Consider the following 18,050-nt stretch of genomic DNA (forward strand, 5'->3'; position numbering starts at 1 on the left):
GATAAACATAAAAATATTCTTTATCATAGATATATATTCTTCATGATAAATGGCATTCAAAGAACAAATAATCAATTAATTCATGAGCAGAATCACAAATACCACACAAATCTGAAGTATTAATATCAAAATTGAGCAACTCATATGTTGTTTTGATCTTGCAAGGATCACTTTTTTCAATCAATCTTAAATCTTACCTTTTTTGGAGCAGTAAATCTTACCTTCATCACATAATTATTAAATAGATAGAAGCAAGAATAATAAAACAGAAAAATATTACTTTATACACATAATTCATGGACCAACTATTAATGCAAGTAGAGGAGAGATCTCACCAATCATTATTCTTTGTGTTTGACACCCAGATGGTCTTGAACTTTAGGAGTACAAAGAGAGTCCCCCACATAACCAATATAAAAAAATTTCAAAAGCTAAAGATTTGAAACTTCACAAAAAAAAAAAAGCTACTTCGACGAAAAAAAACCCAATAATCTAGCCGGGAAGAAAATCTCGCACAAATTGGAGTACAAAAACTAAAAGTCTTTAACTAAAACTAGATCGAGTCAATTAAGCAATGTTATACATAGCAATCTCGAACAATTAGGCGGCCACTCGGGTTGATATTACATTCAGGACTGTGCATAAAACAAGAAAAATACCCCACTACAAAACCTAGCCTTCCTACATGTTGCTCTTCTTCAAATCCTCATTTTCCTTGGTCAGATGATCGATTTTCGTCTGAAGAATGTTGATCATGGTCCTCGCACTCATCACTTCAATCTTCAAAGACTCTTTCTCGATTGAAGTCCGATAAATTTCATTACGTAGATCTTCAAAGAGTTTCAAACAGCTTGGAGGGACATTAATATCGATTACATTTGCTAGAGGGCAGGGCCGCTCTTTTCGCGGCTCAACTAACTCGAGTAACGGGAATTCCAAAAGTCCAGATGACAACTTAGTCGTACCACTTGATGATGAGCAGCGTCTCTCTGTTACTAAGTTAGAGTTATCGAGAATATTGGAATGACATGTTTCAGGCTCACTCGGCTTAAAACGTTTATTTGGGCCAAGTGACAATGGTTCTAGATCAATTGTGCAAGCTAACGGGCCATCTTCTGCCCTTTCTATTTTGCAAAGAGGCGGAATCTCTTGAACCTCTGTCGAAAAACCACAGCTCGTTACAGCGGCAGATTCAGAATTATTCATCAAATGTATAGAATCCTGGAACATTGAAGAAAAGAATTTAAAAATATTAGTAACAGGAAAAAAATAGGACCTAAAATGCAGAAACACTATGTATTTGGTAGCATTGGCTTTTTTGGTTGGCTTTTGGCTTGTTGGTTGGTTAAACAGTCAAAAAAGTGTTTGGTAAATGACTTTTAAGCCAACTAAAATGCTGCCTTTTAAGCCAAAATAAAAAAGCTACTCCAGTTAACTTTTTTTTTGGCTTTTAGCTTGTTGACTCACTTTTTCTCTAATAAACAACCAACATCCAATACCTAAATTTACCAAACATCTCCATATAACAACTGGCTGTTTGAGCTAGCTTTAAAGCCAACAAAAACAGCCAATATTTTCCGCTGGTCAAACAAGTCAACAAAAAAAGACAATAGCCAACGGCTAACCATCGATTGCCAAACGCCCCCATAAGAATGAACTCAGTCACAATTGTTAATATTTCGTGATTAATTGTTTAAAAAATGTTACCTCGTGTTTAATGGTCATAATTAGACAGGATCAAACAACAAAACATCAACCAATACGACTAAGCGACTCCCGCCTGGGGCTAGGCAGAATTAGGGGGGCAAATGTATGCATACAAAAACCACATAATCAACCTAGTATTGAACCCACCTCCACACGTGCATCGTCATTAGCTGCAGCCTCATCATCAACCTCTAATCCTGGAACAAGAGTAGACCCATCCTTCTCCCATTCCTCCTCCACAAAGGGTCCATATTGCTCCCCGGGCTTAAATCCTGGACCGCTTTTCTTCAAAATCTTGCACAATAAATATGCATCCTGTCCATCCAAAATCAAGCAGTCACAAACAGAGCTAAGAATACTGAACTGACAATTTTTGTCCTCCTAAGCAAACGGAAGTACGGAACAGTAGACATTCTCTCTTTCGAAGTCATTAAATACATTGAAATAACACTTAAAGTATCTTACTCCCCATTACCAACAATGTCAAAAGCCTTGATCCCAAAAGATTAAGGTCAGTTATATGAAACATAATCAACAATATTCATACTTCAATGCAAAGAAAAATATGTAATATGCATATCATTTAGTTCATAAACAAAATAACAAAATAATTCCTATTTTGATTAAACTTCAAAATCAAGAAACATAACTCCACACCAAAAAACATAATAGGAAAAGTAGATACATACAAATGCAGCATTACATGCAAAAACTCACACTAACCAATCAATATTTATCCTGTTTGATTGTGAGACCAGTATGTTCCTCAAGTACACAGTACACTGTGTTACTCAAGACATGGACGCAAAGTACAAGTCTCAGTGGCATACAAGGAACGGATACCTAAAATTAGCACAGACCTAGGTGTGATGGAGATTGCATAATAGAACATGTTTTTAAAATGTAAGACTTTCTACAAGAGTTTTTCATGTTACAAATACATATACACACATTACAGATTGACGTATTTGTTTGTTTTTGTTGAAATTTACATCTCGAACATATTTGTGAACATATAGATGTATCACATACTTTTCTGTTACTCATCCCTCTGTCTTACCTTTTTTTTTTCTTTTTACATGTTTAATCATGTCAGAGTCATCAAAAACATAACCAACTAACCATAGTAACATAAGCTCAAAGAAAAATGAGAAACACCCAGATTCAAGAACAAATACAAGAAATAGGTAAACCCTTGAACTTCGCACATCCCGTTACTTTTGAGCATACAAAGTCTAAGGCACAGTTAAGTATTGCCTCACCACCAGGAACTGGAAGTACTCTTAAATACTGTACAATAGAAACTTAGAAATCGACAAAACTCCACACCACAAATTCCAATTCCATCAACTATTAGAGGGCATCATGGCACATAGTTTCTCCATAAGTCCACTCCAATACATGATACATGAACGAAATGAGGGCACTCTATTTGGCCTTCAATACGCAATTGATTAAGATATTTACTTTACCACAAAATTCAGTTCAAACAATTGCTTTTCAACAATTTTAAACTTTCAATTTTTGCATAAATGACCAAGTGTTAATATTTTACAAAGATTTCGCATCATAAAGATTAGATAAAGAGATGCAACAACGAAAACCAACAGAATCATCAATTCGGACCCTTCAAAACTAGCCCCACTCATGCAATAATAGATTTAAACACAAACATCTCAGCACCTTGATTTCTAAAGAAATCCAACAAAAGATTTTCTAAAACTGGAGATGTCGCCGTAAGCATAGCATCTGAACCAGAAAAGGAAAATACTACAAGAATTATAATTTGTGAAGGATAGAGATGGTAAAATGTGAAAGAACTTCAAACTAATTCCCATCTAGCATTTAATCAGAGAATCAAAAAGCTACAATACTAATAATACGAAGGCATCTAATACATGTTCCACTAAGGGTAAGTGTAAGAACCACCAAACATATGTGCCACAGCCATCGCCATTTATCGCTAAGAAAAAAGCTCTACAATCCGATGACATCCATTAAGAAAGCAAATAAGCAATGTCAGAGCCATAGTGAACAATGGGTTTATTTGACCCCACTTAAATTTGATAAATTTGGCAATTCTACGAATGAAAGATTCAGAATGACCGTAATTATTTTTTAACAAATGTTATTTGACCCCACATAACAAATTTTCTAAATCTGCCACTGCAAATAAGAGAACGTAGGCGTAATATATTTAGTTCAAGAAACCTTACCAATACAACGCCATCTTTGGCAAGCTCTTCGTCTGTTAATCTATATTCATGCATAACCCAATTAGTTCGTTTCCCACATGGTGCCCGCCCGCTGTAAAAAACAAGAGTCTTCTTCATACCAACTGTACGAAAGTTGTGTATGATCGGGCGGTCATTTCCTGTGGCTTTCCAGTAGCCTTTTCCTGTCGCCCGATTTACTCTAGAACCATTAACATACTTTCTATCTTGTACACCAAAAAAATACCACTCATTGTCTCGGCTCTTCAGCTTCGACAAAGCTGTAATTATAATACAAATAAAAAAGAACAAATCAGATCTAATTAAACTGCACCTTCATAGCAAGTACAACCTGAATAAATAGTTCTACAGATTGCTACATCGCGCATATGAGAAGGTTAAATGTAGCAAATCTCAGTGCGACAAACAAGTACTCTAATCACAATTCTTCGACACTACTTTTGAAATTATACAACCATTCAAATGCACATCAAAAGGGTTGGAAGGATACTGAAAGATCATAAAACTGGGAAGCTTCTCTAGCAAAATCCCCCCAACAAACAAATTTAAGGTACCAATTCCAACATCCATAATCCAAGCCCAATGAGAGTATACCATCAAACAACAAAATCTTTAAACAAACCCCAATATTAGTTGACCCAATCACACCCACAACTCATTAAAAGATCCCAACTTGTCAATTAAAATCAATCAAAAAAAGAAACCTTTAAACCAATATTATAATAAATGCCACCACATTTCGCAATTACAGTCGCCACCCAATTCAATTCAACAAAAAATTAAAATGCGCATATAATTCTCCTAAACATTAATATAACCATAAATAATAAACTAAACATATTCCAAACTCTATAATCCAAGCCCATTGAGAGCATGGGGGAGCTTGGCTATAAACTGAATGTACTTAGCCGGTGGAGCAACTTGTAAATTAACCACTCGAGCATTTATTTATACCTTAAAAAAGCTAAAATTGTCCTAAAAGCTATTTTGTCAAACACTATAACATCAAACAAGAAAATTTTAATCAAACCCCAATATTAATTGACCCAATCACACCCCACAACTCATCAAAACATGACAACTTGTCAATTAAAAACAACAATTAAAACAAAAAATTAACCAATATTAAAAGTTCCACCACATTTCTCAATTACAGTCTGCCACCCAATTCAATTTAACAAAAAATTAAAACGTGCATGTAAATCTCAAAACCTTAAACTTAACAAAATAAACAATAAACTCAACTAAATTAAAAGGAAAACCCAGAAAGAGTAAAGAGAATTAAGAACCTGGTAAGTCCCAAGGCTCAGACTTATAAATATCAGTCTCAGAAATAGCATCAAAACGAATAGGTTTGCTACAAATTTTGCGTTTAAGGTAGTAACCCACAAGTTCTTGATCAGTAGGATGGAATCTAAACCCAGGAGCAAGGGAAGTAACTGTCTCGGGCGGAGGTGATAGAAGTCTTGGAGGAGACTGCGGCGGCGGCGGCGGCGGCGGAAGTAGAAGTCTTGAAGAAAACTGCGGCAAAGGCGGCGGTGGCGGTGGTGGCGGTGGTTCAGTACCCATCGATGAAGGGGTAGTGTCGAATAGTGAAAGGAGCAGAATTTTGGCGGATTGTGAATGAAATTGGGTAGTGAAAATGGATACGGATTCGGGTATGGGTATGGATATGGATTATGGATATGGGTATGGGTAAATTAGAATGAAAAAGGAAGGAGAAGAAGGAAGGATGAAGAAGAAGGAAGGGTGGAGAAGAAGAAAGAGAGGGGGAGAGATTGAGTAAGGCTTAAGAAAAGCTCAAAGAGGCGTGCCATTGAAGTTAATTCAAACAACAAACAAAACCTTTGAGTTTCTTCTAATCACTAATTTTCACTCATTTTAATTATATCATAATACAATATTTGATATGATTAGGTTAAGTGGATAAATGAAAATTTAAAAAATAAAATATAAATATATTAAGTTTTTTATTAAACGAATTAAAAAAGGAAAAATATGATAAAAGTATAAATGATTGAATGAATGGAATGATTATGAATGATGGATTTATTGTGATTTTTTCATTTGGTTGAAATGTGTTATAAATCTCTTCTTTGGGTATTGTCGTTTTCTTTGTCTTTCTTTTTATCATTTCTTTCTCTTTGTTTGTGTGTGTTTTTTTGTTTTCTAAACAAATAATATATTCTTTGTTTCATAACTTTGTGGTATAAGTATAATTTGTGAGCAATCTAAGATATAAGGAAAAATGAATTTTTTATGAAGTGAGAAAAATATATATTTTTATATATGAAATAATAAATAAATTAAATGTGTAGATAATAATAAAAATTTAAAAGAAAAGATAACAATTAGCAATAAACTCATAAGATAGTCTAAAAAGGAAAATGTAGAAAATATGTATCACGTGTTAATGAAAAAATTTGAACAAATTCTTTTTTTATGATAAAAAAGTTTCATTATCATGAAAATGATATAATATATTTTATAAAAATTATACACGGGATGTTAATTGTTTGTATCTACAATTTACAATTATGGAATCTCCTCGACGAATGATAACTATATAGTTCAATGTTAGTTGCTTAAGTAGTTTTAGTTGTGAATAATTGTAGTTGTTAAATATTTTATTGTCTAATTAAATGTAACATAAATTAATATTATTTAGTAAAAGTAGTGACGATAGTAGTTATTGAAATATGTAGTTTGTTGCAAAAAGCGTAGAGAAAAGCTTAAATCGTTAATTTTGATTTTTATACCCTACAAATTGTAAACATGTTAGGTTTGGGTCAATGAGTTTATGACCAACCTATACAACCCAAACACTAACGCAATACAACTTGATATTTTTGACAAGCCTACACCTGATTGTAGATTGTAGTTACATTGCTTTCTTGACTGAATTACTCATATGTTGTAGTTGTAGTTCTATGTTTTTGTAGTAAATGACTGGCCTTTACTTGTATTGGAGATAGTCTAGGTAAATAACAATTATTTGTAATATTAACAAATTACCCTTATGCGGATGAATTTGATAGGCTATGGCTTTTAGAATTTTAATTTATCTTTTTTTATTTTGATAACTTTATTGGTATTTATCGTCTTTTTATAATAATCTACAAATCATAATGATTGATTAAAAATTTTTTGCTTATGTTGTGTTCAATTTTTGGTCTTTGACTAGTCATTGAGAAATCACTATCTAGTCCTAGTGTCTAATGACTAGTATGTACTTCTGTCTGTTCAAGGAATGCCACATTCACCAACTATATGTTAGACCAAGCACCTTTTACTATAAAGCATCAAGTATATTGGCACATTGTGGATGTCCAAAAACTAAAATGGTACAAGTGACACTTAAGTTAATATTAGAATATCCAATACTAGATACACAAGTTTGAATGAGTCATACATGTACGGTACCATAGCCATAGGTGATGCCGATAACCGGCGTGCCGATAACTTAGAACGACACCATGGTAAGATATGGTCTATTGCATACATCATATTCATGGCACTACCATTATCCTACCCAAAAAATGTAGTAAGAAAAATACCAAATCAACTCTGCAAAAATCTTCATATGTTCATCAGCAATCAGCAGGAATTGCACCCTCCTCTTCGTCTTTTTTATCAGTATTTGCAGATGTTGATTTTTCCTATTTAGAATGGCCATTATCATACTCAGCAGCTGAAAATTTTTGCTGGTTTTTTGGGGGGGAAGAACGAGTCCTTTCCATCATCATTTGGTGAAAACTTCGCCCAGGTTGTCCCCTATCAGGGCTGCGACTGCGGCTTCTACTCCTCCCGCGATTCCAGCTCTGATCTCTAGCTTGATTGCCACTCATAGCCCTCGGACCACTAGGGCTTGGACTTCGACTGCCACCTCTATATCCATCACCCCCAAAACTCTTCGATTGGTACCCTCGCTCATACTTTCCATGAGTATCACCATTATAACTATCATTGTAACCCCGATCATATCTGCTCAACAACCAAATGTCATTAGTAAATGATTCCATAATATAATCTCTAGCATAAATTAGCAAACTCAATAAAGCAGTGAACCAATAACCTAACACTGGTTCCAGATGTAAAAACAACAACTCTAGATCAATAACCTCCCATCCCAACTCCTCACTCCCCAAGGTCAAGGAGAACCAACCAAAGGTCTAATTAGGTACTCTCAGTACTTCCTCGGGATTTTTTCCAATTTCGACATGAACCCATCATTTTGTGAAAAGATGCGAGTACGCGTTGCAAGTAAAATGTCTTCTTGTTAGTCGAGGGGGAGAGGGAGGAAGCAAATCAACAATGTAAGCGGTAAACGAGATTTTTTTGTTAATGTTTGCTTTTTTGAGTACGACATAGGAAAGCTAACAGGAATTCACAGGAAGCAATAACCCAAACCAAGTTGACAAGCCCAAACAATATTAAAATATAATTTCCAATTAAAGAATTGAATGTAAATATACCTCTCACGACCCCTTCCCCCATCTCTGCCACCGTAACTTGAACGGCCTCCATCACGAACACCAGGACTAGGACCCCATGGACGTCTAATCTTGCCCATACCCCCACCTCGAAGAGCCATATCACGGACCTCCTGTGGAACTTTTTGATTTGACCCTTCCAAAATCTTCACAAGATCAGAAGCGTATTTACCATCCTGATCATTTAAAAATGTATACGCCTCTCCAGTTGCACCTGCTCTTCCGGTTCTCCCAATCCTGTGAACATAGTCTTCAATTCCTGTAGGAAAGTCATAATTGACTACCACCCTGCAAGCAACCATATTGAACTCATCCTTTCAATAATTTTTTTTTTTTCTGAAACACTCAGGACAAACACAAAACATATAGCACATAGCTATTTCATAACAACCAATCATACAAAACAAGAAGTGATGAAAAATCCATAATAAATAGTTAGGTCTATCAAGGGTCAAGGCTAGGGTAGAGCCATATTTTTCGTGCTTTGGGAGTTTGTTCAGATGCAGCTAGGATATCCTACAAAAAGGAAAACTAACCACTTGTATGAATAAATTTTGGATCAAAAAGCCAGACCATCATTAACAACCTTTATGGTTCTTCATGCTTACTTAGTTGATTTATAAAAGTTGCAAATTACTGGAATGCACCAACAACCAAAGCATATTTGAGATGAATAGCAAACGAAACTAAAGACATGTAAGCCAAAAAAAATGAATACACTTCGGAATGTTACAGATATTGGTTCATTTGAATGATTTTAATTTGATATCATATAAATTTACAATCGAATTTGTCCTTCCAATTATAAATGAAAAACCCCTCTTTTCATAAAATGGTTATAAAATATTTATAAAATAACAAATAAACTGAATACAAGAAAATGAATGTACTATCAGAACCATTCACTCACCTAACGTCTTTTACATCAAGACCACGGGCAGCAACATCTGTCGCAACCAGCACCGGAGATTTTCCAGTTCGAAACTGGTTTAGTACATGGTCTCGTTCACCCTGGGATTTGTCACCATGAATTGCAGTTGCTCCGAATTGACGTGACAAGTTGCGAGCAAGCTGATCACACATCTTTTTAGTTGCACAAAAGATGATGATCCTTGATCCTGGCTCCTGAGATCTCAATATCTGCTCCAATCGTCTTTGCTTTTCATTATAGGGCAACACCTCCACATACTGCAACAGAAAAGGTGGAGCTTAGTACCACCACATGTCATTGAGGATATTAAATTTACAGTACATGAAACTGTTTTTCTTCAATCCCAGGCAAACTATTAAAATATTAAATATACTACTCAACATAAAAAAGATTGGAAGTTACCTGCGTGATAGCCTTGTTAGCAACAAGTACATCTGAATTACCAATATTAACCTGGACAGGATTTGACAGTAAATCTGCTGCAATCTTCCGCACCTCCTTAGGCCAGGTTGCAGTGTACATCAGAGTCTGACGGCGAGTAGGTACCTCCTTCACAATTTTCCTAATTTGTGGCTCAAAACCCATGTCAAGCATACGATCTGCCTCGTCAAGCACCAAGTAGGAGACCTGATGCAAGCTCACTCTCCTTGATTCTAGTATATCATTCAAACGACCAGGGGTGGCTACCACAATATCTGCTCCTCTATCCAACTCCTTCAACTGTGGTCCTTTGGGCGCTCCTCCATACAAACACTGCAGTAAGTTGCACACATGAATTTTAATACGGAAGACCCAAAAAATAAAAAGCACACAAAAAGCAGCTCAAAGGAAAAACGCAGAAAATATATATCTGCTAAAGATTAATGTCAACAGTCCATAAATCCGATGACTTGATAGAGTGGTCAAATCAACAAAACAGAACTCTCCTTAAAAGTCAAAAATTATACTCACATTTCCAACTCAAAATCATGACACTTTACATTTATAGAAGAAAAAGACAATAAATTACATGATTTTAAACTCTAACATGGGAGACAAGGATCAAAAATCCAAAAAGAACAAAGGAGAATGTTCCCATGGATAAACTCAAAAAAATACTTTCAAATTCAAATATAATGAAACTTTATCATAAAAAGAATATTGATCATGAATAGAGAGCACAATAGTACCGTGCAAGATATTCTAGAGGACCGCCCGAATTTCACAGCCTCATCTTGAATTTGTGTTGCTAATTCCCTTGTTGGTGACAATACCAATACAGTTGGACCCATTCGTGAAATGTTTTTGCACCTCTTGAGATGCATAAAACCCGGAAGCAAGTAGCCCAAGGTCTTTCCAGAACCTGTCTTAGCAATGGCCACAATATCTCGACCTTGCATTGCAATAGGCCATGATTGCGCCTGAATAGGCGTAGGAGCGGAAAAGCCAGCCTGTTGTGCCTGTTATGGCAGGAATCCAAAATAACTTTTTAAGTGCCTTAAAGTTTCAAAGGTGATTTTGAGCGTATCAGTTATGCACAAAGAAGCACCATCCTCCTATAATGGTAGCACAAGCAAGCAAGATGCAAGCCAAAGCAGGAGGTGGCTTCTTCTTTTTCACAGGACCAAGTGGCAGACTGAATCATCACCGACAGCACATACACGATCTTGGATGATTCGAGAAGCCCCTCTCAAGAAAGGTCCAGCGCAAAAGATCACTCCAATAATAAACCCTCCAACAGAGGGCACCACAGCGTACGACATTAGCTCCTCCCTGGAGCAAATATCGCATCTGCGACAAAAAGGATGCAAAATAATTAACTCGAGTCTGAACTCCAGCATTTGCAGAACTAAAGCAAAAAATAGTCAGCACACTTACTGGGACAAATCAACAATGAGATAAAAACATACTTCAAAAGAAGCAACTTTATTACCTCTTTCAGTATTTCAGAAGGGAAACCACTAGCTTCGAAAGTTGTGAATGGTGGAGGCACACTACTTCCCTAAAGACAGAGAAGTAAACTAAACTGAGAAATTAATTACACCAATACAAAATAGGGAACGAGGTGAGCCACATGCCAACAAAAACAATACAATTTCAGCACCCGAAGAAGCATAGTATCTTCCATAAGTTTATTCAATTTCTTTCATGTTAAATAATAGTGGATAATGTCCACTAACTTCATAAAAATAAAAAATATTAAGACACTAAATTTCTTGCACACTGATTTCATAATTTGAATGGATCTTTGATATACAGTCAAAGTTAAGGATTTTTGCAAATTTAAAAGTTTATGCAAGTTATATTTAACTTTAGTTTTTTAAAACTCACAGAAACAGATATCTCATGCCGACGACGATAAGCTTCTGGCGATAAAATACAACCAGCATCAACAGGTCCAGTCTCTCGAGTGGATCCCACAGCTTCACTTGGAGCGTTTCCAGACCTGGCACTCTATTAATGCATTCAAATAAACTTTATTAAAAGACAAGATATCTCAAACTCGTACAAAGAACAGTTAATATACACCATCATTTCCTCTGGAGATTAAAGTCACTAAAAGGACTATTCCAATTGAAAGATAACAGCAAATTACGCTGTCCACTGGATTCCAATTTCAATTTATATCTTTGTTATTAATTAAAGATCTAAAAAAAAAATTAAAGAACTACAAATTAGAATAAAAGAGTTTGTAGCAATTCCAACTTCTAATCAGAAAGAAAAGAGAAACAGTTATTAATTAAAGATCTACAAAAAAAAATTGACAATGTCATTTATTTTCAATAGAATTATATCCTTGTTTGTTCAGAACATATTGTTCTCAAATTAGAATAAAAGAGTTTGTAGCAATTCTCTTATAAAAAACTTCAATGAACGTTTTAGTAAAATGATAATACAACAATCTTAAGAAAAAGTAATCACACAGGCTGTTTAAGATTGAACTTTGGCAACATAAGTGCACATGATTCAATGAGCAATTTTGCTATGGTTTGTTATAATCCAAAAGAACATTTGCCTCCATTAGAAAAACTGAAAGAATTTGGGACACAAAAGGAAAACTGAAAAGGAGGAATTAATACTTCTAACAAGAAAGCTAACTCACAATTCTAACCACAATTCTCCCCAAAATCTCCAACCCACACACCTAATAATGTTATAAAGGAGATCTAGGAATTCTAGTGTAGCAAATGGATATGGAAATTCATGGATATCCATATTGCACCGCCCAAGAATTCGATAGAGAATCAGGTATCTCATAGACAAGACCACATAATTTTAGATGTGTCCATTAAACACAGTAATTACCAACCAAAACATGGGATCTCTTAGTAGAGGTAGAGAAAAATAATTACTAACTACACCAAGTCCTTTTTTGCTTCACTTTTTATAATTCGCAATGGTGTCACATGCTCACATCTCTTTTTATCTCACCCACAAAATGATTTTTTTTCTCTTCATCTCATGCACATATTTCCTCAACCTACTTGTTCTTAGAGATATAAAAAATAAAAATTAATAACATAACTTGTAGAATTGTAACATAACTGTCTTCACTCTTCACCTTTCCATCACAATTTGATATTTTAACCGATACCCACAAGACCACTTCTTTAAAATGTGAAGAAGACTACAATCATGAAAGAGAGTTATACCTGTTGACTCCTGTTTCCATTGCTACCTCTCCTATATTTATCATCATCACTATCCTTATGAGTATTAGAAGACTGCTGTAGTTGAGCACAAGAGCTTACGTAACCAGAAGAAGGCCTTGATGATATGGATCTAGCATGTGAATGTGAAGATGAACCAGGCCTCTCGTACTGTGTTACATTAGTTTCTGGGTTCCAAAAGTACAAATACCCAGTTTTTCCATCCACCAAACCTCTCCACGGTTTAGGCAAAGATGGATCTTCAGGGGCATATCGTGGGCCTGGTGTAGCTGAAGCTGTTGCTGTTGCTGTTGCAGCCATTAGTATTACCTGGAAAAACCACCCCATTATCAGTACCCGCTATAATTCATGATAACTACACGGCATCCCTCACCCACCCCCACCAACAACAATGACAAAGTTAATCCCAAAAGATTAGGGTTGGTATTTTGGTTCACGATCATGAGATGTGACTGGGTTTTGATGAGTAAACCTAAGCTCACCCTCCTTTTTATCCCAGCTTGAAAACGAAAGTGGAGTTCCCTTACACACCCCAAAATAAAATAAAAAAATTTAAATTCAATGAAAATTAGAAACCTTACAACCGAGAGGAAAATTTTCGCATTATAAATGTAATTGGGGAAAATGTAGAAGTCGAAATTTTATACTAGGTTAAGTAAGAACAAAAAACTAAGCATATAAGTTGGGGGAAGCAAGAACGCTGGAACTTGGAACCCTAATCGCAAAATATTTTCTTTATGTTAATCGACGAAACTAAAATAGCAAGATAACAAGACATTTGCAATAATGAAATCATCTTAGACAAAACTATCTTACAGATCTAAACAAATTCACGAAATTCCTTATCAACCATACAAAAAGACTGCTAAGTAAAATATGAAAAGCGAAAAAAAGCTTGATATTCGATTAGGGTTTTGATAATGGCGGAATTTAACAACAATAAAATAGTCAGATCTAAAAATGGAAAGAGATCCAAGAAGAGTAAGAGAGAAAAACCTGAAGATTTGTCGGGTGCGGAGAGGGAAAGGGCAAAGAAGTGGTGACGCACGCCTTTAGTAGTTGAGACGAACCACCTTTTTCTCTGCGGCTTCTCTCTCTAACACGCTTCACAAATTAATGGAGAAATATGAGAAAAGCAGACATTAATGATGTTTGTTGTAGCTTTTCATGGATCACTGGTTGTGGGGGCGCAAGCATACTAGTACTACCCTAACATTTTGGGATTAAAACAAAACTTCTAATTAGTAATTAAAAAAAATTTGGAAAAATCACTGTGAATAACAAATTTTTAAAATTTTTTTAATAATTTAATCTTTGTTTTTAGTTTGTTGTTAATAAACCTTTTAAAAAATATTTTTTAATAATCTCATCTATTTCCCAATATTTGTCAATAATCTCAATTTTTGAATTTCTTTTAATAATCCAATTTTTATTTTCATTTTATTGCCAATAACCCTTCAAGAAGCTAACTAGTCAATTTCTCTTTGTCACTAGTTTATAATAATCCAACATATCTCATCTATAAATGTTAAGTCTCTTTTAACTTCTTTAACACATTTTCTCTTCAATTATTATCAAAAAAATCCACAATTTTTAAAATACTCAATTTCTCTTTGCCACTTATTTAAAGGGGTAGTATACATTGAAGGTAAGTGAAAAACATACGACTATTATTATTTTTTGTGATTATATTAATTATAAAATTTAACTTGTAAATTTCAACTTAATAAAGATAATACATAATAAGTCGGCAAGTACCCATCTCAATGTATATTGTGGCCCATGACCCAACCTGGTTAAGGTACCGAACCCATTATTGACAGGTAATTGAAAATAGATTGGATTATTCACAGCAATTTTTCCAAATAATTATACTATATGGGACATTACAAGTAATTACTCACTAGGCAAAAAAAATTATACTATATGGGACATAAATGTGTTTAAAATTGAGCCGACGATTCGATATTTACCTAATTTTGTAAATTTAATTTTGACACGATCTTAAAATAGATTTAAATTATATAAAAATCTATGGTCAAAAGACTTGATTTTAAACCGACTTGAAACATTTTACTTGAAATAAATTTGATGATATGAATAAACACCTAGCTATAGGAATGATGTATGGTGATAACAATTTTTCTAAAATAAATTGGAAATATAATTAATAATTAATCTTAATAATAATAATAATAAATAAATAAATAAAAATAAAATAAATAAATAATACATCTCTCTCTACGACTTTCCTCTCTGTATTTGGTATGGTATAGGTGTTATTATCATCCCCGTCACTCTCATCCTCGTAGTCATAGGAGCTCCCCGATACATTATAAATCCACTTCGCCTTAGCATCGATCATCCTCTTTTCTAAACATTCTAGAGTAAGGAACCACTTCTTATTTTCATTTGCATACCTTTCCCAGTTGGGTTTCCCGTTTTTAATTATATCGTTGTATTCTTTCTTAAGTTCAGCAAAAGGACCTACATCACTTAAGGTAACGACATCTGCTTGCTTAGGTGGTGTGTTATAATCAGAGTTGCCATGATACTTATTTAGGTGGCAGTTCTCCATGCTTACACGGAGCCGATGGATATATGAAGAAATGGGTTCTCCTGCTTTCATAGAAAGGTGGTACGGTGCATTCCTAACACTTTTCCTAGCAGTGCAAAGGAATCGAGGCATCTAACAACAAAAAACGAAAGACAACGAAAATATAATTAAAAGAAATAACACACTACTACTAAGTACTTAAAAGTACTTCAAAACAATAAATCCATTCGTCCCCACTCTCATAATATTTTTTTTTTGTAACTTACTTAAATTATTTAAAACAGTTATACCTTGTACCATTTAACCTATTTTTAATTTAAACCTTTATAAACTTTAAATCCTAAACGACCTTAAGATTTGACCAAAACAAACCTAAGCTACCGATATCACTTTGTAACACCCTCAGAATAGGCCGAACTTTTGAAAACACCTTTAGTGAAAAATATGAGCCAAAACCTACTCATGGGAGTGTTACCGCCACATCTATTTCTAATAAAATAAATATACGGCTTAACGACTAAGAAAAAACTTAATAACTTTAAATCCAACAAAGGGTCTTACAACATAAGAAAAGACTGAAATGCAATCTATGTCCATATAAAACTTAAACAACTTAAGGTAAAATTTAAACTGAAATACGACTCTAATAAAAGCTATGTTTCTAAGTGATCCTCAGAATAACCTGCAATAAGAATGCAAGAAAAACAAGGGAAAAACTCTCAAAATCAGAAAATTGAGTAATTCCAACTCCATCCCATAAAACGATTAAGTTTCAAAATTATTTAAGAAAATAAAACATAATTTGAGTTGAAATTAATTTTGGAAAATAATATAAAGCTGAGTAAAAAAAATCAATTTATGACAACAATATAAATAATATTACATAAACCAATTAATTTATTTGATATTTATTAATGAGAACACATATATCCAGTTATTAGTTTGAGGGAATGAGAACACCAGTAGGCCGAGGCTTTACCCCTATACCTACTTCATCTAGAGGTCGTCACCCCAAATAATTCAAGGCTAGCAGAGTAGTCTCAGGTAACCCTAGTGTGCACACCCCTTCTACTAAGTATCAAAAATAATAACCTTTCGACAGCTATACTAACCAAACAGGGCAACTTGTTCATCACCCTTATACTTGGATCACAACAAATATAAGAGCTTCATTTCCCTCGTATTTCACTTTACGTGATTTAATAGATTTTAATAATTAGTCGCGAGCACAGATTCATATAATCAAACATACATTATTTATTTTATTTTAGGATCATAAATTTTCCCAACAAGAATATATCTTAATAATATTCAACTACAATATTAATGTCATAATATTTTTCTCCCAAATTCAATCGCATTTAACATCATTATTAAAATAATAATATAACTTTCATCAAAATAATAATATTATAAATATTTCTCTTTCAAATTAAACCGTATCTAATTTCGTCATCAAAATAATAATATAAATTTTATCAAAATAGTAATTATAAATTCAAGTTTGACAAAAATAATAGTAAATATAATCTGAGAATATATAAAACATAATATCATACAAAATAATGTCATATCAAATCATGCATCTCATTTAAACACATTAATTATCATTTAGCACATAACACTAACGGGATAGTCCTAAGTAGATGGACATTGAGAATTACCTTGTCACATGATCCTAGACAAACGTACGCTCCTAATAATCTCTGTCTACGAATCCACTGTCTGCACGATAAAATAATATATCTCAAATTAATACCCCAACCAACCCATTCAAAATAAATTAAAATACTACTTTTCATTTTATATACTTTATTTAAAAAGAATAATTTTAAACATGTAATTTAAAATTGTACGAGTAGTATAAAAGAGCAAAGATTTAAATAACATAGTTCATGTAATTAAATTGTCTCACGCTTTGTTGATGACTTGATGTTATTTTGTAAAGGAGATGTCTCTTCAGTTCGAACCCTTCATCAGTGCATTCATAGCTTTTCCTAAGCTTCGGGTTTACATGCTAATGCTTTTAAGTCTGCCATATATACAGTTGGGGTTGCTTCGCACATTCGATCAGCCATAAAGGATCTTACTTATTTTTCCTTTGACACTCTTCCTTTTAGATACTTGGGTGTCCCTCTCTCATCCAAGCGTCTCTCAATAGCTAAATGTGAGAAGTTAGCAAACAAGATGACTAGTAGGATTCATAGCTAGCAAGCCAAACATCTTTCTTATGCAGCTAGACTTTAACTCATCAATTCTGTACTAATGGGGATATCCTCTTACTAGTGCCAAATGTTTATTCTTCCGAAGAAATTTATTAGCTGTATTAATTCCATTTGTAGATCCTTTTTATGGTTTGGAACTGCTAACTCGCATAAACTTGGGCTGGTGAATTGGAAGGCGGTTTGTAAACCAAAGAAGGTTGGTGGTCTTGACATCCAAAACTTATACATTTGGAACCAAAGTGTCGTGGGGAAG

General features: G+C 34.1%; 2 protein-coding genes across 2 annotated transcripts; both read right to left on the bottom strand.

Moving 5' to 3' along the window:
- Positions 1 to 199: 199 nt before the first annotated feature.
- LOC130818186 (NAC domain containing protein 50-like) lies at positions 200 to 5,948 on the bottom strand. Its single transcript, XM_057684251.1, has 4 exons — positions 5,231 to 5,948; positions 3,924 to 4,201; positions 1,855 to 2,022; positions 200 to 1,221 (listed from the first exon to the last, which is right to left on the bottom strand). The coding sequence occupies exons 1-4, from the start codon at positions 5,508 to 5,510 to the stop codon at positions 682 to 684; spliced, it is 1,266 nt and encodes a 421-aa protein (XP_057540234.1). The 5' UTR covers positions 5,511 to 5,948; the 3' UTR covers positions 200 to 681.
- Positions 5,949 to 7,228: 1,280 nt separating this feature from the next.
- On the bottom strand, positions 7,229 to 14,271 carry LOC130818187 (ATP-dependent RNA helicase-like protein DB10). Its single transcript, XM_057684252.1, has 9 exons — positions 14,012 to 14,271; positions 12,998 to 13,324; positions 11,676 to 11,798; positions 11,278 to 11,346; positions 10,535 to 10,804; positions 9,768 to 10,118; positions 9,345 to 9,622; positions 8,417 to 8,722; positions 7,229 to 7,925 (listed from the first exon to the last, which is right to left on the bottom strand). The coding sequence occupies exons 2-9, from the start codon at positions 13,313 to 13,315 to the stop codon at positions 7,601 to 7,603; spliced, it is 2,040 nt and encodes a 679-aa protein (XP_057540235.1). The 5' UTR covers positions 13,316 to 13,324; positions 14,012 to 14,271; the 3' UTR covers positions 7,229 to 7,600.
- Positions 14,272 to 18,050: the final 3,779 nt, after the last annotated feature.

Source organism: Amaranthus tricolor, chromosome 7 (genome assembly GCF_026212465.1).
Source record: "Amaranthus tricolor cultivar Red isolate AtriRed21 chromosome 7, ASM2621246v1, whole genome shotgun sequence".
In the NCBI taxonomy this organism is placed as follows: domain Eukaryota; kingdom Viridiplantae; phylum Streptophyta; class Magnoliopsida; order Caryophyllales; family Amaranthaceae; genus Amaranthus; species Amaranthus tricolor.

Coding starts and splice junctions, on each gene's coding strand:
- LOC130818186 (XM_057684251.1), bottom strand. CDS start 5,510: ATGGGTACTGAACCACCGCCACCACCGCCACCGCCGCCTTTGCCGCAG. Junction 2,023..3,923: donor CCAAAGATGGCGTTGTATTG/GTAAGGTTTCTT, acceptor TTGGATGGACAG/GATGCATATTTATTGTGCAA. Junction 1,222..1,854: donor ATGACGATGCACGTGTGGAG/GTGGGTTCAATA, acceptor TCAATGTTCCAG/GATTCTATACATTTGATGAA.
- LOC130818187 (XM_057684252.1), bottom strand. CDS start 13,315: ATGGCTGCAACAGCAACAGCAACAGCTTCAGCTACACCAGGCCCACGA. Junction 11,799..12,997: donor ATGGAAACAGGAGTCAACAG/GTATAACTCTCT, acceptor ATGCATTAATAG/AGTGCCAGGTCTGGAAACGC. Junction 10,805..11,277: donor CTTCTGAAATACTGAAAGAG/GTAATAAAGTTG, acceptor CTGCCATAACAG/GCACAACAGGCTGGCTTTTC.